This window comes from Octopus sinensis, linkage group LG10 (genome assembly GCF_006345805.1).
Source record: "Octopus sinensis linkage group LG10, ASM634580v1, whole genome shotgun sequence".
NCBI lineage: Eukaryota > Metazoa > Mollusca > Cephalopoda > Octopoda > Octopodidae > Octopus > Octopus sinensis.
In genome coordinates, this window is record NC_043006.1 from 78,424,843 (window position 1) to 78,451,812 (window position 26,970).

Genomic DNA, 26,970 nt, shown 5'->3' on the forward strand with positions numbered 1-26,970 from the left:
GACCTCTAATAGGATAGTTATAGTAATATCAAAAGTGTTTTCTTGCACTAAACGTGTGAATGTTGGCAAATGGTGACCCCCACTTGTAAAATACATATAAGAGCGATTACAAGAACATGTCGTCGATACCATGCTAGAAGTATTAAGGAATTTTAGATAAATCTTCATTGCTGTTTTCAAACATATTTTCCAAGTAGTTTAACAATATACTGAGTATTGTACAGCAAGCTGTCACTTGCGAGTATGTAGCATGCTTTCATTAATCCTTCAGGAGCCTATTCACTTGCGAGTCAAAATAGGCTCCCTTTCGAATCAGCAAAGCATCAAGGATGTGGCAGCTGAAGAGAGCCAGATAAGAGTATGAACTAGCAACCTAACATTAGAAGTGAACAGGCTGAAGCAAGGTAAACAGAATTGCCTTCATCAAGTAACAAACGCGTTGACCGCTCTTGGATTTGAACCCATGACTTTTGTGCATGAGACACTCCTCCTGTCAACTAGGCCACGCTTTTCTACATCATAATAATTCTTAGTTTTTTAAGTACAATGGAATGAGATGCTATGTTCTTATAAAGTTACCCGGCAATTTTATTCTCTTAATCAATGCTGTGGTACCATTAATGTTATAAACAAAAATATCAATTTCTATGTTTTATTGAGATTTACAATGTTTTCATCTATTTCATATTGACAAATCTATATTCAGAATTAATGGAGTCATCATCAAAGAAAACAATTCCAAATTGTCCAACTTCGTCAAAATATGCAGATTCTTAAATACCACGTCGGAGTTGTGACTGTGTCGTCTGTCAACGATCCAATTATTCTACCCTTTAACATATTGCTCATTTTCAATTTTAGATAATTGGGACTCTGTTGTCCTCTTTCAGAATCTCGTGCTTTCACTTGGTTGACATAAACATTGTTCAACAGTGTTTACCTCTTCTCCACATGAATATAGTCTTAATTACAGAAAATTACCGGGTTCGTTTGTCATATTAGAAATGTTACGATTGCTTTTCAATCTAACAATAATGACAAGCGGATATATATGATGAAGTTGGAGCCTTTTTTCCAACATTCATATTACGTTATGAATCTTTTCAGTAATCTAGTATACCTGAAAATAATCGATCTACTCCTCAATAGAATTCAAGACCAAAATGCTATTGCATTCTATATTGAACACAACTAGAATTTCTCAAACTTGTATGAATTAATATACAGACCTATGTTATCTGAACACATTATTTAGCATGGTTAAAATACTTGTTAATTGGCGCGTTAATTATCTGCTTAATAATCATATAATATTATCTGCAGCTAGATGACAGGATCAGTTGTAAACACATTTTTCGCGGACTTTCAAAAATCTCTTCACGATCGTTATACAAATATATTTTCATATATGATATCTCAGTGATTAAAATTAACACCAAAAATTGACAGATTACTCACCAGAATTGCCAGGCTGCGTCGTTTCATCGTACATAATAATCCCATAAGGTATATGACTCAGTGTGTAGCTGATAATAAGTTTGCCATTTAGCTTGCTGTATACATTTAAATGACCTTCGGAAAGGCTCTGTTCTGTTACAAATAATATATTCTGAAAATCAACCCATAATTCATTAGATTTGTCTATTATAAAATCGGTTTCTGAAAAACAATATTTAATATAGTTCATTCAAGTGTAAATCCATTCATAATATCAAGTTTGGTTTCCTAAATCGGGAATTTTAGTCGTTGGTGTTTGAAAATCGATAACATCTTCAAGAAAAAATATAAATTTTGGCCGAGTTTAAATACCGAATCTTAGTTGTAGCCATTTTTTCTGTTTTACTAAGGATTCCAATTTCAGAAGGAAATTATGAACAATACATCTTCACAATCCCCATTTCTCTAAATTATAGAATCTTATTATTTAGCTGAAATAACCCAATGTTTATTTTTTTTTTTTACAACATATCAACCTTACGTCTACATGTGATAAATTATTGAACGATGCTCATTTGACATTTTTTACTCGCGTCTTACCATGGCCAAAGCAAAGATAATGGAACGAAGTAAATTCCATGGCGACATATACTTATTAACCTTTAAAATATAAACAACAAAGCCGACAAGTTAAACTGTTTCCAGTGAGTTAAGAAGTGTGTTAACGTGCTCAATGTGCCAATCAAGATATCTTAACAAACACTATATTATTTTAAGAATTAATTCATGTCAAAGCTTATCATTCCTCACAATGTAAATGGGTAGCTATGAATAAAACAATGCTTATTCGAAGAAGTGTAAGTTAGAACTTAAAACCTTGATCAGATTTTATGCAGCTCTGTCAAGAAGGTCAAATATTTATGATAACCGTTTTATAGGCGCAGAAGTGGCTGTGTGGTAAGTAGCTTGCTAACCAACCACATGGTTCCGGGTTCGGTCCCACTGCGTGGCACCTTGGGCAAGTGTCTTCTACTATAGCCCCGGGCCGACCAATGCCTTGTGAGTGGATTTGGTAGATGGAAACTGAAAGAAGCCCGTCGTATATATGTTTATATATATGTGTGTGTGTGTATGTGTTTGTGTGTCTATGTTTGTCTCCCTATCATTGCTTGAAAACCGATGCTGGTGTGTTTACGTCCCCGTCACTTAGCGGTTCGGCAAAAGAGACCGATAGAATAAGTACTGGGCTTACAAAGAATAAGTCCCGGGGTCGAGTTGCTCGACTAAAGGCGGTGCTCCAGCATGGCCGCAGTCAAATGAGTGAAACAAGTAAAAGAGTAAAAGAGTAAAAGAGATACTATTGCCTATTGAGGAATTACTTTATTATTGATACATGATGAATATTTTAAAGATTTCTACACAAAAAATCAAGGGCTCATGCTACTACTAGCTTCTACATGTTTTGGGCGATCGTTGCTGAAGCATTTTTTCGTTGTCTAGGAAACCCGAAGGTCGTAGCACATCATTTCCACTGTCACAGTCAATGCGACAATGTCAAGTCCACTGTCAAGTTTTATACTCCCTGTTTATATCGCCATCTATAAAGTCCTGCATTCTAGTGTTAAGGAAATCTTCCAACTTAGAAAGCAACGCCCTACTTTCAGCCTAAAAACCTCTCGATTTACTATTTCTTTCTACCTACACATTCCTCATTTCTGCTCACTCTATAAAGAAATTTATTTATATTCGACAAAAGCACACTGCATTTACTTTGTAACAACATTGTTCCCCCCATACTATGAAGCGATAGAAATTCTGCTGCTGATTTACATATAAGTATCAACAATCAGCGAGGTGCAATATTGATTGGGACTCGAATGCCTATTTCAGAATTCTGTGTTACTGCCTGTTTGATATAAGTATTGTTCAATAATGTTTACCTCTTCTCCATATGGATACAGTCTTTATTCGTGAAAATTACCGAGTTCATCATATTAGGTACGTTATGATTCCTTTTTTATCCAACGATAATGACAAGCGAAAATATACGTGGCATGATCAATAAGTATCCGGACTGTTATCATTGTAACGACACTAAGGCACGCAAAGTGACGGAGCTTGGCACGGATTGACCTTGTACTCTGTTGTACGTGTGCACTAAGTTTTAACGTTCTAGCTCGCTTCCACTGTTTTCAGTAGTGCTTGAAAGGAATGTGTGAAGCGTGTGATCGTCGCATTGACAGTGACAGAGGAGGTTGAGCTGAGAACCTGCATCAAATTTAGCCAAAAGCTTAGCGATACCTGCTCAGAGGCCTATGCAAAGTTTTCAAAAAATTTTCATCGTTGTCGACACAATCAAGGACATCTTGTACAACTGCAGCCCGAGTGTCTTTTTGGTCAGCCGAAAGCTGTTTTGGCACAAACTCGGCAGTCACGCATCTCATACTCAAATCTTCAGTGATAATGGAATGGACTGAACTGAACCGTAACTAATCTGCACATCCTCTGATAACTCACAGATGGTGATTCGACGATTTCCTCTCTCAACTGCCTGCATATCTGCGATGTTTTTCTCAGTTCTGCTGGTCCCGGGTCTCCCATAATTTTCGTCAATATCGACATTTTTTCGGCCATCTTGGTAAACGTCTGAACTACTCATATACTTGTGTGCGGCTCATACACTCCTCTCCATACACTTTCTGCAACTTTGCGTAGGTCTCTGAGTAGCTATCGCCATAACAACTTTCTCTGTCGTAGTCAATGCGACGATCACACGCTACACACCTACCTTCAAGCACTGCTGTAAACAGGAGAATTGAGCTAGGACCTCAAAACTTCGTGCACATGCACAGCAGTGTGTTCAAAGCAATCTTTGCCAAGCGGCTTTACTCTGCATGCTTCAGCTTCATTACTATGGCAACAGTCTTGATACTTATTGATCAGACCTCGTATGATAAAGATGAAGCCTTCCCCTAACATTCCCATTATGCTATGAATCTGTTCAGTGATTTTTATATAATTGAAAATAATCGATCTTCCACCTATTGCATTTCAAGACCAGAACACTATTGCAGCGTATCTGGGACCCTACCTACAATATCTCAGACAGAAAATCTTCAGAGACTTCAGACTGTTGAACACATTATTCAGTATAATTAAAATTATATTTACCACAATCTAAATAAACCATATTAATCTCTTCCATCATTGAATGAAACTCGTGTTCCTTCGATGATTTCTTCGGTAATTTCACCTTTGTCAGCGCATCTCCGAACACTTTCAAAGTATCCTTTATTTCAGAAGTCAGTGTAAATTTCTGTGGTTGCTGTAACTGATTATCTAGTTGTTTTATAACATACACAGTATTCACCTAGAGATATTTGTTGAGCTTGTTTGTGATTGGTTGTATTATTTTGAGCATAGCCAATCGAATAGCATATTTGAAATTGCACGTGGCATTCAATGATGCACTGCTGCACATATATGGTTTGGTGTGTTCAAATTTATAAATCAAAATATTTCTCTGCTGTTTGAGATAATTATTTTACCACAGCCTTTGTGTTGTTCATCGACCTTGATGCTCTTAAAGAACGCACGTCGTTTGGGGCAGATTAACCGCTCTGAATAGGCCCGAAGGTGTTGTGGAGTAGTTCGATATTTGTTATTGTATCTTAACCAAATTTAGGGAGTTTCCATAACAATAAACATAAATGGCAGGCAGAGAATACGTTTTCATACTTGTTACTAAAACTATATGAACACAAGGAGTGGCTATGTGGTAAGTAGCTTGCTTACCAACCACATGGTTCCGGGTTCAGTCCCAACGCGAGGCACCTTGAGCAAGTGTCTTCTACTATAACCTCGGGCCGATCAAAGCCTTGTGAGTGGATTTGGTAAACAGAAACCGAGAGAAGCCCGTCGTATATATGTATATATATATATATATATATATATATATATATATATATATATATATATATATATTGGTGAATTGAAGAAATGGAGCTGAACGAAGATTGAACAGAAATCGTTTTATTTCATTCTACACGTGTTTCGAAAGGCACAATTTTGCTACCAAGGTATCGGTTAAACTTTTGATTAATCTGCTACAAGATTATTCATCTTTCTATTTCACATAATACATATATATATATATATATATATGTTTGTGTATATGTTTGTGTATATATTTGTGTGTCTCTGTTTGTCCCCCCCCACACACACACACACATCGCTTGACGACCGATGTTGCTTAATGTCTTTTCAAAGCAAATAACGAAACATGATATTTGTTAATGTCGTAAGTAAACCAAGAATAGATTTGAAGCTATTTACTTTCAAACTTATTCATACTCGACTTCTTACCTTATTTTCTTTTATTTTCTGCTAAGTTCGGTTGATTCGTACCAATTTGAGTGATATAATCCTGCGATCCATCATCGTCATTTTCTTCCCATGCAATATTTTCAACTTCAGAGGAAACAGACTCTGAAGAATGTCGATATTTTAACGATATCCTGATCGGTTCTGTCGTCAAAGTTGTTCTTGACGTTAAATCAGGAAGTTGTGTGAGTTACAGATATATCACATATATAATAATCAGTTTTTCCTTTATCTGAAAGGTTTGGTACTGAATGTTCTCTTAAAATTAAGATGCAGCGCCGTCAGACAGGCATAAACAGTTATATCATGTATTTTCGTTGTAACCAGAGGGTGTTTGCTTGCTATATCTTGCATCTTTGATGCGACGACAATAAAAGCTTTGGTGAGTTCGCTTGTTGACTTCTATCGATGACTTTCACGAAGAAATTAGAAGTATAGAATTTTAATTCAGTGTCTGACATCAACAGAGTCTGCACCGAGAAACGAGACTCGTACTGTAGATTCCAGATATTACTATAGATTTCAGATTAAATAGCGACTCACGAGGGAGTTTAGTGTTGCCGATACTTGAATAGGAGTACAAAGGTTCATGAGGGCAACTTACAGTAAATATATATTTTAATGTATATCTTGGTGAACACCGTAGAATAGAATACGATTAGCTATACCGTGAGCCGAGATATTTATAAAACTTTGATATCAAGCTGAACCTAATATTCCGTACAAATATTCCGTTAATACTCATAAAAACGGAATCAAAAAGTATCAACATACCACAATCTCATCTCCCTCCCCTCTCTCTCTCTCTCTCTCTCTCCACAAACCTTGTAATTATACAAGCAATTGTTGATTAAGTTTTGTTTCGTATTCATTTCATACATATAATCTCTTAAAAGCGAAATAATTTCCTTGTTCTGTTACCTATTTCTTTACTACCCACAAGGGACTAAACAGAAGGAACAAACAAGACAGAAAAACGGATGAAGTCGATTATATCGACCCCAGTGCGTAACTGGTACTTATTTAATCGACCCCGAAAGGATGAAAGGCAAAGTCGACCTCGGCGGAATTTGAACTCAGAACGTATCGGCAGACGAAATACCACTAAGCATTTCGCCCGTCGTGCTAACGTTTCTGCCAGCTCGCTGTCTTCGGTTATTCTGTTACAATAAAGAGGAAACCATGGCATAAGACTTACCTTGTACAAAGCTATTCCATAGAAATCCGCTTGGGGATCTTTTACAATGATTCGTCTCGCACGTCCGTTGAATTGAATACATTCAATTGTATCTTGGCCATCGTCAACCCAGTAGATCTTGCTTTCTTTAGCATCAATGACTAATCCACGTGGCCTTCGCATGTTATAATTGACAATAGTACGCCGGTTGTTGCCAATCAGATCTGACACTTCGATTTTAGGATTTGCACCCCAGTCACACCAGAATAAGTACCTTTAGTTTAAACAAGAACAAAAGTATTAACCAATATTGCCAATCAACAAATAGCAAATAAATTATGCAAAATAAACAATTGATATTTAAAACAAATACATTGTTCAGTTCTATATTTAAGAGATGAGGAACTATGTACCTTATTTACATTATTTATATTTGACGGATATTTGTCCTCATCTTCTTTGTTAACACAACGTTTCGGCTTATATACCCTCCAGCATTCATCAGGTGTCTTGGGTAAATTTTGAACCCGGGTTCTCATTCCTAAGGTATTTTTTGTTGTTGTTGTTGTTGTTGTTGTTGTTATTATTATTATTATTATTATTATTATTATTATTATTATTATTGTCATTGCCTAGAATCGAACTCGGAATCTTTGGGTTAGTAGTCCGCGCTCTTAACCACTACTAAAATTATATTCATAAATTTATATAGGATAGTAAAATTTTAGAAATTTCACTACCAGTGGCCTACCTGCTCCTTCTAGCATGTAAAGCTGCCTGTTAAGGGTCGCCTCTTTTGTGTTTAAATGTACGTTAATTTTAAATGGAAAATATGTTGTCTATTTTTATACATGCTAGGCCACTGGTAGTGAAATTTCTAAAATTTTGCTATCCTGTATGAAATTATGAATATGATTTTAGAAATTTCGGAAGTTAATTCGACATTTATCCTGTGCTGCCGATTGAAACCGCGCTTGCGCGGTGAATTTGAAAGATTTTAATATATAATGATGAGACACGTGTTATTCTGTCTCTAAGTTATATGTTAGCTTTTCGGCGTAGCCACTGATAAGAACTTCGCCTAGCAAATAATTTTATTGGCTATTTAGATTCGAAATCTAGGTATGGCTGTAAAAAACAAGGTAATTTTTTTTAAATTTTTCATTCCCTTCGAAATTGCCTTAAAATGTGGTTTTGGCTATTTTGACTACTCCTTCTAGCATGTAAGGCTGTCTGTTAAGGGTCGCCTCTTTTGTGTTTAAATGTACACTAATTTTATACAGAAAATATGTTGTCTATTGACATTTTATATATGCTAGGTCATCCTATATTAATTTATATATATATATATATATATATATGTGTGTGTGTGTGTGTGTGTGTGTGTGATGTGTGTGTGTGTGTGTGTGTGTGTGTGTGTGTGTGTGTGTGTGTGTGTGGTGTGTGTGTGTGTGTGTGTGAGTAAAAGAATACAAAAAGGGAACAAGAAAAAACAAAGACGGGTCATCCTGAATTTTCTTTCATCAGTCGAGTTCCAAATTTTCCTTGCAATTTCGGCTGGTTATACTCGAGATTGCTCCATTCTGGCCAACCCCAAGGAAAATTTAAGAACACTACATTCCTTGGAAGAAAGCAGCGAATGTATACGAAAACAAAGACGGAGAAAAACGGAGAAATGGTACACAAATACAAATGCAAATAACAGTACATTAACAACAGGTGTCTTTCGACTAAGGACGAAGTAAATTAAGCTGGCGTGAGTGGAAGCGAATCCTTACGGCAGGGACATAAGAGATGACAGGCATATACATGTGTATATATATTTATGTGTGTGTGTTTGTGTCTGTCTTTGTCCTCCCACTATCACTTGAGGACCGATGTTGATGTGTTTACGTCCACGTAAATTAGCAGTTCGGCAAAAACAGTACTGGACTTACAAAGAATAAGTCCTGGGGTCGATTTCTTCGACTAAAAAAATCTTTAAGATGGTGCTCCAGCATGGCCACAGTCAAATGGTTGATATAAGTAAAATATAAAAAAAAAGGAATGGAGCTTTTAGTGGGTGAGTTCTGATTGTTAAAATATCGGTTATGTTCGTGCTGCTCCAATGGGACATATTCCTAACTAGAAATCAAAATTTATCAGAGAATTTGAAATACAACTTACCTTCACTCTTCAGTATCCTATTATGTGATATATTACGCTAAGTTTTTAAGTGATAAACTATAGATTTTTGTATAGAATTCAGAGCTATCACAGAAAGTTACGACGTTTCGTATACGAACACGTCTCTGTAAAAAATGCGACCGTAGATAGTAAAAAACAGGTAATGGTTGCATATTAAAGCATGTGTTAAACAATATAAAAAAATTGAAAACTTAGGGCTTCAAGAACGCATATATTTCTAGGAATATAGAGTCAGACTGGTGCTGTAGCTATGAATTTCACCTCGGAGTCGCATGGTTTGGGGTTCGGTTCAACCAGGTGACACTTTGAATAAGTGTCTTGGTCTGTGATGTATGTGTGTGTGCGTGTGTGTGTGTGTGTGTGTGTCCATGTGTGTGTGAATGTGTGTATATGTGCACTTGTGTTCGTGTCTCACAGCTTGACTAACAGATGTTACTTTGTTTCTGTCACCGTAATGATTTCGGAATACAAGAGTTTCTTTGAATAAGTTCCAAAGTTTGTAAAAAAAAGTATTGTGGATCGATTTGATAGATGGAAATCCTTACAAGCACTGTTCCAGTATGGGCGCAGCTCAATGACTAATTTATTGATATCAACAATTTCTCTAATATTTACATAACTGAAATTGTTTTCAAGTCCCATATATGTATATATATATATGCATGTGTGTATGCATGCGTGTATGTGTGTGGGTATGCATGTGTGTTTGTGTGCGCGTGCATGTATATATGTATATATATAAACATGTATACGCAAGGCTCGAAACGTTAAAGACTTCTTCACTTCCCGAGCGTTATACTAATACATCTGTTTGTTGTCTACACCACCTGTCTTCCTCTTTTGCTTTTTTTGTGAATTCTCCCCCGATATATATATATATATATATATAATATATATATATATATATATATATATATATATATATATATATATATATATATATATATATACATATATATATATATGCATATGTGTATGCGTATGTATATAAATTTACACATACGTATACGTATACATACATGCATACATACGAACATACACATGTATGTATATATACGTATGCACACATACACGCATATATATATATATATATATATATATATATATATATATGAATGTATGTATGTAAGTAATATATGTATGTATGTATATATTAAACAAAGCCTAATATTGTCACCAGTTTTAATTGAACAAAACATTAAGTTGTCATTGATATTAAGACATAGTTTTACGCGCAAAATGATTCATTAGGATACTAAACTACCACGTAAAAAGTTGACAAAACGTGACAGCTCATGTCTCGTCATAGTTGCACCCTCCTTGACAATGACCAGCGAGGTTAACAATAAATATTATGAAGACAGCAATGAGATCATGTTCGCCACTAAAGTCCTCAAGTGTGTTGTGTATATCTAAGGAGAAATTCCTTGGTTAAACTAACGAATCATGCGTTAAATATAGTATACTCAGATACAAACTGTCTTTGGGGAAAGCAAGAGAAAATGACCAAAGAAGAACCATTGAACTAATGCATTAAATCCTTAAATCCTTAAAAATGTTTCAGCCCGAAAGCTGCGGCCATGCTGGAGCACCACCGTTGATTGTGCTACACTAGTATGTGAAACCACCTCTGATACGTGGCACTTGGTCAACAAGGGAGTTCGACGCCGCTGCCCACATCTGTGTTTCCTGCCGAGAGGTAGGCTCATCTGGAACCCCTGACAAGAAGACATCCAGATTAGTTTGAAAGAAAGCCACATCCACACCATGCAGGTCTCTCGGGCATTTAGGAAGGATATTGAAGAACTGTGGTCCCCTGAAACCCAAGCTGTTGCAGTATCTAGTCCTGTATTTTGATGGTGATGTTGGGATCTTTGGCACCATGCAGTGGCGCCCCGTTCTGCTGTTGGGGTAACTTTCAATGCCAAAAATAACAAAAATATCTAAGTAGTGATAAGCTTAATCCTAAAATTAAAAAGTACTAATCTTGTAACTACAGTTACCCGGGGTATTCCGTCATAAATCAAGCTGAAAACAAGACTGTCAGCTGTCTTTTGGGCAGATAACGTTTAAACAAGGGAAGCAACCAAGCAGCTCATGTTCACCCATATACACGCATGCTGAAAATCGGCCAATTTCTCAAATCAACGCCGGCAAAAACATAATCTCCTTGGCGGGGGTAAAAAGAAATAACACAGCCATATGATAAAAAAAAACCCTTTAAAAACAGAAATACAAGCCTCGGACAAATTTTAAAGATGGGCAACGTTGATGGAATATTTTCCACATTATACAGATGATATGGATCTCACAGCGGCGGTGGAGGGAGCAAAGCCTGAGCTTTTTGAGTCAATCCCAATAGTCAAGGCTTGGCAGACCTCCTCCAAGCAGTTCATTTTAAGATAGATATGCGAGTAAAATTACTAATAGAGAAACGAAAATAAACTTTGGAAACAGCAACTCCACCATTGGTTACGTGGAAACGAGGAACATGTTTACATGTTTTCAAGGGAGAAAATCAAAGAACGTAACATTGTAATACTTCATCTAAAGTAAATATAACAAATGAAAAATCCTTCAAGAATCTATACGAATTCTCAGATCACTACCCAAATTTCATCATCTGTTCCTCGTGTCATTACCAACGTTTCCTGCAAGTTTCATGAAATACCCTTCACAACTTTTTGAGTTATTTTGCACTTGTAAGACTGCTTGTCTTACAATAAACACTTTCGTACGTACGTGCATACATACATACATACATACATACATACATACATACATACATACATACATACATACATACATACATACATACATACATACATACATACATACATACATACATACACACACACATACATACATATATAGAAAGAAAAATGTTAGTAACTGTAACTATTTAAAAAAAATCGAAAAGTAACCTTCTTCCCAACTCTATAAACAAAAACGAAAACGTGACTATAAGACCACCACGTGGTTTCGCAGCGAGCGACATTCCAACAGATTCCATAGTACCTGCCAAGCAAACTACATTACTGGCTCAAGTAACTGACCACAGCGCCCTACTACGACTATGGTAAATAGCAGGCACAACCACAACGATTATTGTAGTAGACGTGGTAGTCAGGATTATATACCAGTGAAATGTACCCTTACTGAAATTTTCCGAGAAAAAATAACTTTGGCTTTGAAGGGCTCTCTCGAGGAGAGCGTATTCTCTACCAAAGTAAGTCAAAAAGCACCAGATACGGTATTAAAAGCTGTTAACGAAATTGGTAATGAGTATTTCAACAGTGTGATGAACCCACATATTGGCAGATTAACATTTGTCTATATGCTCTGGCTACTACTGTAAAACAGAACATGAATGATATTCAAAAAGTAAACAAAACTGAAATAACAAAGAAAGTACCATCATGGGTTTTGAAGACCGAGAAAAAGATAACTGGTTTACGAAAGACCATCAATCAGTAATGATGCTTATTGCATGCAAACAAGGAAACCGCTATACGTCCCACCAAAAGAAGGTATAGAAGAAGATAAAAATTATGCTTGGAGACAGCAAAAAGATGACACTCACTTGCAAATTGGTTACCCTCCAGCAGGGGTAAAAGCTGTCAGTGAAAATCTCCGGCATCAAAAGAAAATAACCGAGCGAAGAACAATAAGCAAAAAATTTAACCGCAACCAGGCAGCAGTATACAGAGACATGAGAGGAGGAGCAATAAACATCACGGAAGCGACTTCGCGGAGAAGACATAGACTCTTTCTGGAGGTAAAATCTGGAGTGAAGAGAAGGAATTTAACCAAGATGCTCTGTGGCTGGAATAAATCCGAAAAAGTTATGGCTTCGTGTTACATCCAAGACATACAACATTGATTGTGAAACTCTTGCATCTGTGATCTAGAAATTCCAGGATGGAAAAGCACCTGGAAGAGACTTGTTTGTTGGATATTGGTACAAGAAGCTAACATTCTACCGACCATATCTTATCAATCTGTACCAGCAAGCTTTCATTGGGAACAGTAGCATACCACACTAGTTAGCTCTGGCAGAGACAAAATTGATCTCCAAATGCAGAACCACCCACATGGCAAAAACCTACCGGCCAGTTGCATGCCAGAACTTAATGTATAAGATATTTAACCCTCTTGCTCTAGGACCATTGTGAAACCAATAACATTATCACAGCAGAACAAGCGGCTGGGAAGAAGGGAGTCTGGGGAAGTACCGAGCAATTGTTGATCAACAAAACGGTGATGTCAGAAGTGCGAGAGCACATGAGGAACCTAGTTTCAATGTGGCTAGACTTCAAGAAAGCCTTTGACTCTGTTCCCCACTCATGTATGCCAGAAGCCATTCAACTTGCTACAACAACTCTGATGTTGTTTATATTTTCTGTAAACCTTTTGTCATTCATATGAAGAAAGTTTGAAGGATATCTCACTGAATCACAAGGAAACAGAAATACCAAAATTACAAACTGTTTCTTTGTGGATGACTTAAAACTTCATGCAACGAATATGCATCAGATATGAAAAAAAAGTCTTGACCTAGTTACAACATTCTCAAAGGATGTAGTGTTGGAGTTTGGTCAGGATAAATGTTGTTATGTGGTTGTGAAAAGGTGGAAAACTATAAACCAGACTAGTAACATCTCCATCAATGATTTGACAGTTTCCCCTGTATCTGACGAAGAATGTTACAGGTATCTAGGGGTGGATGAAAATATGTCTTACAATGACACCAGTAACAAAACACATGTTACTTAAGAATATTACAGCCGAATAAAGAAAATAAAACAGAGCCTATATGAGCAGAAAACTATACATGAATATGTAAGTAGAAAGCTCCGTGATGATAGCAACATCGATCATCATAGCAGTTTATCATAAACGAATAGCCGGATTACTACCTCCCACTTTGAAGGATATGCGTTTGTAATCCAGGAATAGGAAATATCAACCAAATACCTGACGAACAAAAGGGACAGAGATGCTGAAAAACCGTAAAATGTGACAACCGGTGCAGACATTTGGAGTTCACACTGAAAATTATAAGCAGTTGTCCGAAAATATCATTACGGCTGATGAAATCTGTCAGAAGGATAATCCCGAGGGCAAAGAAATAAGAGCACACAATAATGGTAAACGCCATAGTCACTCATAATAAAAAGGAATATGGTGGAATGTACCAGTGAAGATCTCAATAAAATGTAAGCACAATTGACCTGATATAACGATTTGGGATAGAGAAGAGAAACTGTGAACAGTTGTGGAAATTAGCTGCCCAGTGGATGTTAACATAAAGATCAGTGAAAAAGCGAACACCTATGCTGAACTATTGAGAAATCTGGAGTTACTCTATCCAGATTACAAGTTCAGGTTTATACCAGTAATTATTGGAGCCCGGGGATATGTAACACACTGCCTAAATATCAATCTTGAGAAATTAGTTTTCACAATACTAGGAAGAAAAAAGCTAATTCAAAGACTACAGATCCAATCCATCATTGGAACTGTAAAAATCTGTAAAACTTGCTAGAAGTATATCATTTAAATATATGCGATAATGTTTAGATATGCAACAATATGAGTGAGAATACATACATAAAGCAAAACATACAAATCTGCACATATACATGCATGCATACATACATACAAAACTACCCTGTTGTTGATGCTGAAATTCCAATGAAGGAGCTTTGGATCTAGGTTAGAAACCGGTTCTTTCTCTATTGGCAAGAAATCTTGAAATAAACTGAATGACATACATACATTCATACGTTCATACATATCATCATCAATCATCATCATCATCGTCATCATCATCATCATCATCATCATCATCATCATCATCATCATCATCATCATCATTATCATCTGCAACAACAATAGCCTCAGCAGCAGTAGCAGCAGCAGCGGTTACCCTTTGTTCTCAGCAATTTAAGCACCATGTAATCATCATATCTGTTTCATCTGCCATTCTTATATCCTTTATTTATCCTTTTATCCTTTTACTTGTTTCAGTCATGTGACTGCATCCATACTGGAGCACCGCCTTTAGTCGTACAAATCGACCCTAGGACGTATTCTTCGTAAGCCTAGTACTTATTCATCCGGTTTCTTTTGCCCTACCGCTAAGTTACGGTGACGTAAACACAACAACATCGGTTGTCAAGTGATGGTGGGTGGATAAACAGACAGACACACACACACACACAAACACACACATACATATATATATATATACGACAGGCTTCTTTCAGTTTCCGTCTACCAAATCCACTCACAAGGCTTTGGTCGGTCCGAGGCTATAGTAGAATGCACTTGCCCAAGGTGCCACGTAGTGGGACTGAACCCGGAGCAATGTGGTTGGGAAGCAAGCTTCTTACCACACAGCAACACTGCACATATATATTCATTGTATTTTAACATTGTCCAGTTTTATTTACATTATTTACATTCGATGGATATTTGCCATCTTGTTTGCTGTTAACACAACGTTTCGGCTGATATACCCTCCCGCCTTATATTAGATTTATAAGCCCTAAAATTCACTCCATATGGCGTAGTTGTTAAGAGCGCGGGTTACTAACCCCAAGATTCCGAGTTCGGATTCCAAGCAGTGACCTGAACAATAATAATAATAATAATGATGATGATAATAATAATAATAATAATAATAATAATAATAATATAATAATAATAATAATAATAATAATAATAATAATAATTATTATTATTATTATTATTATTATTATTATTATTATATTATTATTATATTATTATTATTATTATTATTATTATTATAACATCGAAAAATGAGAACCCAGGTTCGAAATTTCCCCAAGACACCTGAAGAAGGCTGGAGGGTATATCAGTCGAAACGTTGTGTTAACAACAAACAAGATGAGGACAAACATCCGTCGAATATAAATAATGTAAATAATGAAAATGATGTACAGAATTCGTCATATCTTAAGTATAGAACTGTATTGTCAGTTTTTCTAACATCCAACCACACTATTCAAATTTCTTTTTTATTTTCCTCTTCTCATTTATTCTGTTTTCTATTAACGCTCTCTGTAAAACATTATTTTTTTTCTGCTTACATGTTTAGCACTAGCGTTGTTCTGTGGTAGGAAGTTTGCTTCCGAACCACATAATTCTGGGCGCAGTTTCGCTGCATGACTCCTTGGGCAAATGTCTCCTGCAATAGCCTCAGGCCGACCAGTCTTGTAAGTGGATTTGGTAGACGGAAAATAAAAGAAATCTGTTGTGTGTGTGCGTGTGTGTGCGCGCTTTGGATTGTCTCCCACCAGCACTTTTGGCAGCCGGTGTTGGTGTGTTTACGTTCCCGTAACTTAGTGATTCAGCAAAGGAGACTATTAGAATAAATACCATGCATGAAAAAAAAATGCACAGGGGTCCATACGTTCAACGAAAATTCTTCAAGGCGGTGCCCCAGCATGGCAGCAGTCTAATGACTAAAGCAAGTAAAAAGTAGCGTCTTTTAAAATATTCTCAGCTTTACGTTTTGAGTTCAAATTCCGCCGAGGTCGACTATGCCTTTCATCCTTTCAGGGTCGATAAATTAAGTACCATTTACGTACTGGGGTCGATCTAATCGACTGGCCCCCTTCCCAAAAATCTCTGGGTTTGTGCCAAGAGTAGAAATGATTATTCGTTCTGTGTTTTGTCATTACATTTTGAAAACTCTTCTCTATGCTCACAACTCAAAAGACTTTACTCTTTTACTTGTTTCAGTCATTCGACTGCGGCCATGCTGGAGCACTGCCTTTAGTCGAGCAAATCGACCCCGGGACTTATTCTTTGTAAGCCCAGTACTTATTCATCGGTCTCTTTTGCCGAACCGCTAAGTGACGGGGACGTAAATACACCAGCATCGGTTGTCAAGCAATGGTAGGGGGACAAACACAGACACACAAACACATACACATACATATACATATATATACATATATACGACAGGCTTCTTTCAGTTTCCGTCTACCAAATCCACTCACAAGGCATTGGTCGGCCCGGGGCTATAGCAGAAGACACTTGCCCAAGATGCCACGCAGTGGGACTGAACCCGGAACCATGTGGTTGGTCAGCAAGCTACTTACCACACAGCCACTCCTGCGCCTATTACTCTTTATTTTATTTAATAATACTTTTGCTAATGTTTCAACCTCAGAGATAAAAATTAATAGCATAAGATTTTTAATATTCTCTTTCTGGTTGTAGTATTAATGATTTTAATGTTAGTATGACTGATATTGTGGAGGCGCAATGGCCCAGTGGTTAGGGCAGCGGACTCGCGGTCGGAGGATCGCGGTTTCAATTGCCAGAACGGGCGTTGTGTGTGTTTATTGAGCGAAAAAGTTCTGTAGGTTCCGGTGGGGGTGGTGGCGACCCCTGTTGTACTCTTTCACCACAACTTTCTCTCACACTCTCTCTTCCTGTTTCTTGAGTAACGCTGCGATGAATTGGCGCCTCGTCTAGCTGGGGGGAGGGACACATACGCCACAGAAACCGGGCCCATGAGCCTGGCTGAGCTTCAAAAGAGCGACGTTTTTTTATGCCTGATATTTTCTTAAATGAATTTCTTGCTATTTCAGTATCTGTCTTTAGATTAAATTTCTCATTCATATTCAGAAATGATAAAGGATAAAGTTTGTTTTCGAGTCATAAAGACTCATAGGGCCGATTTATCGGTTTTCATGACGTATATATTCTCCACCTGCGCGGGACGCTGCTCTATCACAGGATCACTCGTATTTGCCAGTTGAGTGGACTGGAAGAACGTGAAATGAAGTGTTTTGCTCAAGAATACAACGCGTCGCCCGGTTTAGGAATCGAAGCCACAATTTTACGATCATGAGTCCAACACCCTATCCACTAAGCCACGCACCTCCATCTTTCATATTACCCGTTTTCTAATTACTATGATGATTAAAAAGGACGCCATTTTTAATGAAATTTTAGGTAGCTGTAAACTTTTTAAGTTTTGCCAACACGAAGGCGAAGAAGGAAGATTTATTTGGTTGCAAAAGTTCTTATCTTCTCATTAATAAAAAAAAGAAAGGAAAATGTTATGAAGAGACTGTCGTCATAATAGCGTGCGTGAGTTTCCTCACGGTTTCCTTACAAGACACTGCCGAAGGTGCGCTTTATGGGTCTCAGCCCCAGAGTATTTATTAATAGTATACTGTACTAATGTTGTTGTTCCTGTTGTTGTTGTGATAGTGGTAGTGGTAGAATTTGTGTTGCTAACGCTGGTGGTGGTGGTGGTGGTGGGGTAATGGTGGTACTTGTTGCCGTTTAGTCTTGAGCAGGTTTGTTTCAAAGTGTTCCAGCCATGACCACACTGTCATTTTCCTTGATATATTATGCTTCAGATATCACACTATCCATTGTTTATGCACACGCACACACATACGCAGCTACACACACAAACACACGCTCATATATTATATACAGTTGCCACTGCAGGATACTTCCTTCATCAGCTGTCAACCATAAATCATAACGGTTTCAGCACCTACTGAAAGTATTGTTCGCTCCAGCAGTACGAAAGAGCACAGAAACTTCTATTATATATAACCACGACACCAAATCGGACACAACTGGAACCTCTCCAACCATGCAATAATTATTTATTTATTTATTCTTAGCTTACTGACAATTTGTTTCGTTACTCTCTGGTTTATGACATATTCTTTTTGAGAATTCCTACTTCAATCTAGGAATAACTTATGTTTGATGGCAGCGAGGTGGGGCACAGTGAATCTAGTTACTAACTCATGATACGTCACCTCTACTCGAAGCGCAGTAAATTGCCATCCTTATTCATCACACCCTAATACCCACCCAAGTCAACGTCAGCTCAGCAATCAAGGTTTCATTCATCGAGTCAGACCATACCAGATATTCAAGGCATGGGGGAACTTTTAAATGTGCGCTTCTTTTAAATCCATCTGCATCTTCAATATACGTATGGTTAATTAAACAAACGGGAGTAGTAAACTATATACGAAGTAGAATTTTTAGTCATTCAAAATTAATGATCCGTCTATCACTAGTGTGCATTTTCCTTTGAACGGATCCTGTATATAAATTTCTTCATATATCACTATACTTACACATGCATATGCATGCATTCTCATTCATATATGTGTGTATGATTGTATGAACTTTTCATATACTGAATGCAGTATCTAGCGAATTTATAATCCGATGATCCTAAATCAGAAATAATTGAAAAATACTCACCCTTTTTGTGGTAATACAGCAATCCCATGGGGCTTATCAAGTCCCACTTTAGTTACAATCTTGAATCGTTTTTGGTTCGGCCGCAGCGGCACCATCATAATCCAGTTATATATAGCGTCAGTCCAATAGACATTGCCCGAAATCCAGTCGACAGCTAAGCCGTCAACTTCAGCAGATGTTCCAGTAAAGATGTTATCTGTCTCTTTCTTATATCCATCGAGAACGAGACCCTGTATTCGTTTTAGTCCTGATTCACTCCAGTATAAGTACTTCGTCGAATAAGAGTATGCCAAACTCCGGAAGTGCCACATACGCGACGGAGCACTTATCTGCCTAACAGTCATTTTCTTGTCAAGGACCCATTTATCTGGGTCACCTTCAATACCAACTATGGAAGCTCGGTCGTAATCTAAAGGTCGACCAGCCCATATTAGATTACGTCCATGACGAACTGTAGAAATAAAATGAAATAGAATGAATTATAAATATGTGCAAAATTACAAGATATCATAATGAAATGTCATATATATATATATATATATATACATTTGTACGTATGTGTTTGTGTTATGTATATGTGCGTGTGTGTGTAGCTGTATACGTATGTGGATGTGTGCGTGTGCTTGCGCGCTCGAGTTCTGTTTTAATTATTTGAATTCTTCCTCTGTAGAAGGAGCTTGTTTCTTACAAAGATACAAATCTCCATCTTTGGAAAGTAGATACTAACGTCACGTTTTATACCCGAGGAAATTTTTACACACTTTCACTGTTCGACTTACAGACTGTATTTGTAATGTGCGAGTTACATGGTTGATTTCTTTTTCTGAAAACTCTATCGTATCTAGATTGTAACTTAGGTGTTTATTTACAAAAGCAAGTGCACTGATTATTGGTATAAATGTGAGAGGATCCATTACAACCGTTGGAAAAAAACATCAACTAAATAACGAAATCAAAGAGAGGTTTATCTTCATTACTTAGGAAAATAGCCAGAGATGATTGTAGAAAGATAATCCAACAAGATCTAGAAAAGTCATACGTGAAAGAATTTGAAATGGTGAAGACACGCCGGTTTAAGAAGTTTATGAAACTCAAAGGTCAGAGCATGAAGACTGAAGTCCGTCACCCACCCGTGAAAGCAGTAATTAATGTAAAGAACTGACATTTAGAAAGCTCTGAAGAAGAAGTACTACACAAAGGTCCCAACTTTGCGACAAACATCAAGCGCATTCTATACTTGGACATAATATCCCCTAATGAAGTGATAGCCATAAAGATACCAAAAGCTCAGGGAGATGAACTAAGGTGGAAAGTGAGACAGGTACTAGAAAAGCGAAATTTCTCAAACGAAGCATTACTAAGGAAGAAAAAGTTCGCTATCAGAAGACTACAGAGTGACAATTCCATCGTAATATTTCTAGCGGACAAGGTAAATGCTACAGTGGTGATGAACAAGTCTGACTATTCTAAAAAATTGGCAAGTCTTATAAGTCTTTCAACAGCAAAGAAAAGAAAGACTCAACTTTGAAAACAGAGAGGAAGTTTCACAGATCTTGATCAAGAACAAGGATTTAGGTGGATTTAGGTGACGGAGGATGTGTAGAAGCCTATCACATGAGCTGTACCTGCAACGGAAAATTATTAAGTTGCAGTGATTGTATTGCTCTTATTTTTAACTCATGAATAGGCTACATTACGGGTACATGTGGTTTCGGAATTTCCAAAACTGTACATTATATAATAGAACGGGTAGGCAATTTCTTTGGTTGAATAAATGGAATAGTTTTATTTATCGTTGAGACCAACACAGAAACCAATTACAGGTAATATATTGGTGTTTCGAAAACATTTCCACGTCAAAAGGAGTACAAAATCTGTATAACCAGTTGATCTCCTGCCTCTAACACAGAAGTGGGTATGTGGCCAATACACGCAACATTCTCCGATTCTATGAAGGAACCTCTATGTGGACGGAGATTTGATATTCTAGAAATAGCAGTTAAATCTACCTGAACCCAAGCATAGTAATGTGCGAATATGATTGACAAATGGAGAGTGATGGTCTGACTGTTTTGAATATACGTATACCCGTGTCAGAGCTGATCAGTATTGCTCTAAATAACTGCAACAACAACCCCACCAAATTACCAAGAACACTAAACTCTAAACTGAGACAAGCAAAGATGATTTGCTCCAGCATAGCCACAGACTTAGTGCTGAAACGTATAGAGGAATATATATATATATATATATATATATATATATATATCCTTAAAATGCTTTAAAATGTTTTAGCCCGAAGGCCGCGGCCATGCTGGGGCACCACCGCTGAATGAGCTACACTAATTTGTGAATCCACCTCTGATACGTGGCACTTGATCAACAAGGGGGTTCGATGCTGCTGCCCGCATCTGTGTCTCCTGTCGTGAGGTAGGTTCATCTGGGACTCCCAAGAAGAGATTCAGTTTAGTTTTAAAGAAACCCACATCCACACCATGTAAGTCTCTCAGGCATTTAGGGAGGATGTTAAAGAGCTGTGGTCCTCTGAAACCCAAGCTGTTGCAGTATCTGGACCTGTATTTTGATGGTGATGTTGGAGTCCTTGACACCACGCAGCGGCGCCCCGTTCTGCGGTTGGGGTAACTTTGAATGCCAAAGTTTGGGACAAGACCCTCCAGGATTTTCCAGATGTATATCACCGCATATCTCTCCCGCCTCCGCTCTAGGGAGAAGAGGTTTAATACCTTCAGTCTTTCCCAGTAGCTGATATTTTGCATTGAGACGATTTTCTTTGTGTAGCCTCTCTGAATTGCTTCGAGTTCTGCTGTTAGTTTTATATTGTGTGATGACCACAGTTGGGAGCAGTAGTCCAAGCGGCTGAGGACGAATGTTTTCCATAGGACCATCAGTGTCTCCTTCTCTCTTGTTCTGAAAGTTCGGAGAATTCATCCAGCCATCCGTCTGCATTTTATCACCAGATTAGCAATATGCACTTGGAAAGATGCATCATTGCTCATGTCAATGCCCAGGTCACGCACTGATTTTGACTCAGGGATTGCAATTCTTCCTGGGCCAGTGTATCCAGTCTGCACGTCGTTTACCTTTGTGTGCCAGTAGCGCAGGGCCTGGAACTTACCTGCATTAAACTGCATGTTGTTGTCCTCAGCCCACCTGTATATTGTGTCCAATTCCTGTTGCAGATGCACAATATTTTCAGGGTTTTGTATTGCGTGGGAGACTTTTGTGTCATCTGCATAGCTAGCAAGGGTGGTCATCGTAGCAACTGAAGGCATGTCTGAAAGGGCCACTATGAACATCAGTGGCCCCAAGACAGTGCCCTGTGGGACACCGCTTGCTATTTGTGTTTCCTTGGAGGTGGCTCCATTGCTCACAACTGCCTGTTTTCTGTCTTTTAGGAAGTTGTGCAGCCACTCTCCAAGTTTTCCATATATATATATGTTTGTATGTATGTATGTATGTATGTATATATGTATGTATGTATGTATGTATGTATGTATGTATGTATGTATGTATGTATGTATATATATATATATGCATATATATACATACACACACACACACACACACACACATATATATATATATTATATATATATATATATACATATATGTCAGATTTCTTCCTACATACATTAATTTAAATTTACATAGTTCTATATATATATGCATGTGCGTGTATCTGCGTGTGTACATGGGCATGCAGGCATGCATGAATATATATATCTGGGAGAGGCTATGTGTATCTCTGGACCATCGAATAATGAAGGTCGGATAATAAAACTTCACATATGCATGCTAACATGAGGAACAAAATAAACAGCCACAACATCTAATACACTCATACCAGACACGCAGAAGCACGCGTTAACAGTAAGTGATTTGAAATTGCCGCCGTCTACTAAATTCAAGCAAGGCAGATGGATGTACTAGCATCGAAGTCGAAGGTTTTGTAACTAATGGGGACAGCAATTGAATATCACCTGAAGAAATACAACTGTATTCCATTTTACAGGTAAACCGTTGCATAATAAAATTCCTGTATCTCTGAAGAAATTTGTTGTATGGAAACATGTGTAGTATTTAGAAAATAACTGTCTAACCGTACTCCTTGTTGACTCTATCTTATTCAATTATATATATATATATTTCAAGATGTAACGACATGTGAATGCTAGCGATTATTTTTTTCCTCCGTCTTCCTTTTCTCTTGGACTTTTCTCTCTCTCCTGTTTCAGAAGAAGAGCTTTACAGCTTTACTCTTCTTTCCTTCCCTGAGCATCTGCTAATACTTTGCATGTACTACGTCCACGCGTTGTTGTTTTTTTGTGTTTGTTCTTCGTTTGTTTGGGGTTTTTTGGGGTTTTTTTGAGGGGGTAGATTTACTCTATATATCGTGCAGTATATTTGCCACCTAAATGTGACTAACTCTTAGGGGTCACATGATCTAACACCACTTAGAATAGTAAAAAGACAATGGAAAGGGAAACAGACAATGGAAAAGGAAAAACACAACGGAAAAGGAAAAAAAAACAATGGAAAAGGAAAAAGAGAATCAGCTAGCATTCCTGGACGTATTAATAACACGCACTAAGTATGGATTCAGGACATCCGTATACTGCAAGCCGACCTTCATTGGACGACACCTCAACTTCAATTCTCACCATCCATACAGCGTAAAGAGAGAGAATGCTCAGTGCCTAAAACATCGTGCAAAGAATATAAGTAGCGATCGTAATACACACCACGAAGAAATGACCAAGGTCAATAACAATCTATTAAGCATCAACTACTCCAAAAGCATATTACCCACCCCAATTATGAAAAAAAAAAGAGACGATGAAACCAATAGATTGTCCACAGTCTGTCTACCATATGTGAAAGGCCTCTCCGAAAACATACAAAAGATGTGCGGCCCATATGACATCAGGACAGTATTCAAGAGTAATACAACACTTCGCAAATATCTCCTTCGAGTAAAACCACCAATAGAAGAGAATATGACCAAACACAGCATGTACTCCATCCCATGCAGCTGTGGTAGGTTATACAAAAAAAAAAGACATGCCGCCCCCTGAAAATAAGGGTAGATGAACATAGCAAAGCTCTGACACGAGGAGATAAATCGGGTATAGCTGATCACGTATGAAAAAAATGAAGAGCACCTCCTCCTGTGGGATGAAGTTAAAATAATAGACAGAGAAAACCACTGGAAAATACGAAAACTAAAAGAAGCAGCATATATGTTAGGGCACAACAACATCCTAAGCAGACCTAGCGCAGATATGAGTAGTATATGGGAACCGGTATCAAGGCGACGATCTGGCAGAAACGTTAGCACGCCGGGCGAAATGGTTAGGAGTATTTCGTCTGCCGCTACGTTCTGAGTTCAAATTCCGCCGAGGTCGACTTTGCCTTTCATCTTTTCGGGGTCGATTAAATAAGTACCAGTTACACACTGGGGTCCATATAATCGACTTAATCCATTTGTCCGTCTTTGTTTGTCCTCTCTGTGTTTAGCCCCTTGTGGGTAGTAAAGAAAGAGGTATTAAGGAAGGATAGGAAAATATTACATTTATAAGCCCTAAAATTCACTCCGTAATTTCCCACGGGCATATGCCGTAGTGGTTAAGAGCTCGGGCTACTAACCCAAGATTCTGAGTTTGATTACAAGCACTGACATGAATAAAAAAGATAATAATAAAATCGAAAAATACCTTAGGAATGAGAATCCATGTTCGAAATTTCGCCAAGACACCTGATGAAGGCTGGAGGGTATATCAGCCAAAATGTTTTAACAAAAAGATGAGGACAAACATCCGCCAAATGTAAATAATGTAAATAATATACATAATTCCTCATCTCTTAAATATAGAACTTTGTATGTTGGCAGGTAGGTATTCATACATATATAAACACACACACACATACACACACACACACACACACACACATATATATATATATATATATATATATTTACACACATGCATAGACATGTAAACCTATATATATGTATGATTAGAGCGTCTGGCTCACAATCATGAGGTAGTGAGTTCGATTCACGGATCGGGCTGTGCGTTATGTTCTTGAGCAGCACACTTTTTGCACAATTCTTCAGTTCACTCAGCTGTAGAAATGAGTTGCTACTTCAAGGTGCGAAGCTGTATCGGCCTTTGCCTTTCCCTTGGACAACATTAGTGGCGTGGAGCGGGGAGGCTGGTTTGCATTGGTTACTACTGGTCTTCCATAAAACAACCTTGCATGGGCTTGTGTCTTAGAGGGGAACTTTCTAGGTGCAATCGCATGGTCACTCATGACTGAAGAGAGTCTTCACCCTTTACATACATACATACATACATACATACATACATACATACATACAATGCATATATACAATGCATATATACAATGCATATATAAATACATATATATATATAGATAGATATTGCCTATATTTATATTGAATGAATGCGGATATTACGTTTTTACTTCTATATTGTGGAGGCGCAATGGCCCAGTGGTTAGGGCAGCGGACTCGCGGTCGTAGGATCGCGGTTTCGATTCCCAGACCGGACGTTGTGAGTGTTTATTGAGCGAAAACACCTAAAGCTCCACGAGGCTCCGGCAGGGGATGGTGGTGATCCCTGCTGTACTCTTTCACCACAACTTTCTCTCACTCTTTCTTCCTGTTTCTGTTGTACCTGTATTTCAAAGGGCCGGCCTTGTCACTCTCTATGTCACGCTGAATATCCCCGAGAACTACGTTAAAGGTACACGTGTCTGTGGAGTGCTCAGCCACTTACACGTTAAGTTCACGAGCAGGCTGTTCCGTTGATTCGGATCAACCGGAACCCTCATCGTCGTAACCGACGGAGAACTTCCACTTCTATATTATACTATGGATGATTGAAGGGAATAAAATGTTTGGTTTCTGTTTAGTTACATATTTAAGAGTTGGTTATTGATTTACTTACTGAATTTTTTTACTGATACTGTTGTACATAAGTTAAATGCGTTTCAAAGTTTGTTTGGTATGTTTGTTCCCAAACAACTCTTATTTCAGTGCTGTTGACTCCACCGGATTGAATGGTACTGCCCAGATGTCGAACACGTCATTTTGATATATATACTCTCTTACTTGTTTCAGTCATTTGACTGCGGCCATGCTGGAACACCGCCTTTAGTCGAGCAACTCGACTCCGGGACTTATTCTTTTGTAAGCCCAGTACTTATTCTATCGGTCTCTTTTGCCGAACCGCTAAGCAACGGGGACGTAAACACACCAGCATCGGTTGCCAAGCAATGCTAGGGGGACAAACACAGACACAAAAACACACACACGCATATTATATATATATATATATATATATATATATATACGACGGGCTTCTTTCAGTTTCCGTCTACCAAATCCACTCACAAGGCTTTGGTCGGCCCGAGGCTATAGTAGAAGACACTGTCCAAGGTGACACGCAGTGGGA

At 37.8% G+C, this 26,970-nt stretch overlaps 1 protein-coding gene across 6 annotated transcripts in view; it reads right to left on the reverse strand.

Annotated features, from left to right (window-relative positions):
* The window catches only part of LOC115216682 (low-density lipoprotein receptor-related protein 6), a 111,947-nt gene that overhangs the window by 65,820 nt on the left and 19,157 nt on the right, over positions 1-26,970 (reverse strand). For all 6 annotated transcript variants that reach the window (XM_029786190.2, XM_029786191.2, XM_036506834.1 and 3 more), the window contains exons 2-4: positions 19,469-19,919; positions 7,019-7,271; positions 1,459-1,609 (exon numbers count right to left, since the gene is read on the reverse strand). In XM_029786190.2, coding sequence (XP_029642050.1) covers positions 1,459-1,609; positions 7,019-7,271; positions 19,469-19,919 — 855 coding nt within the window. The remainder of the gene's footprint in view (positions 1-1,458; positions 1,610-7,018; positions 7,272-19,468; positions 19,920-26,970) is intronic.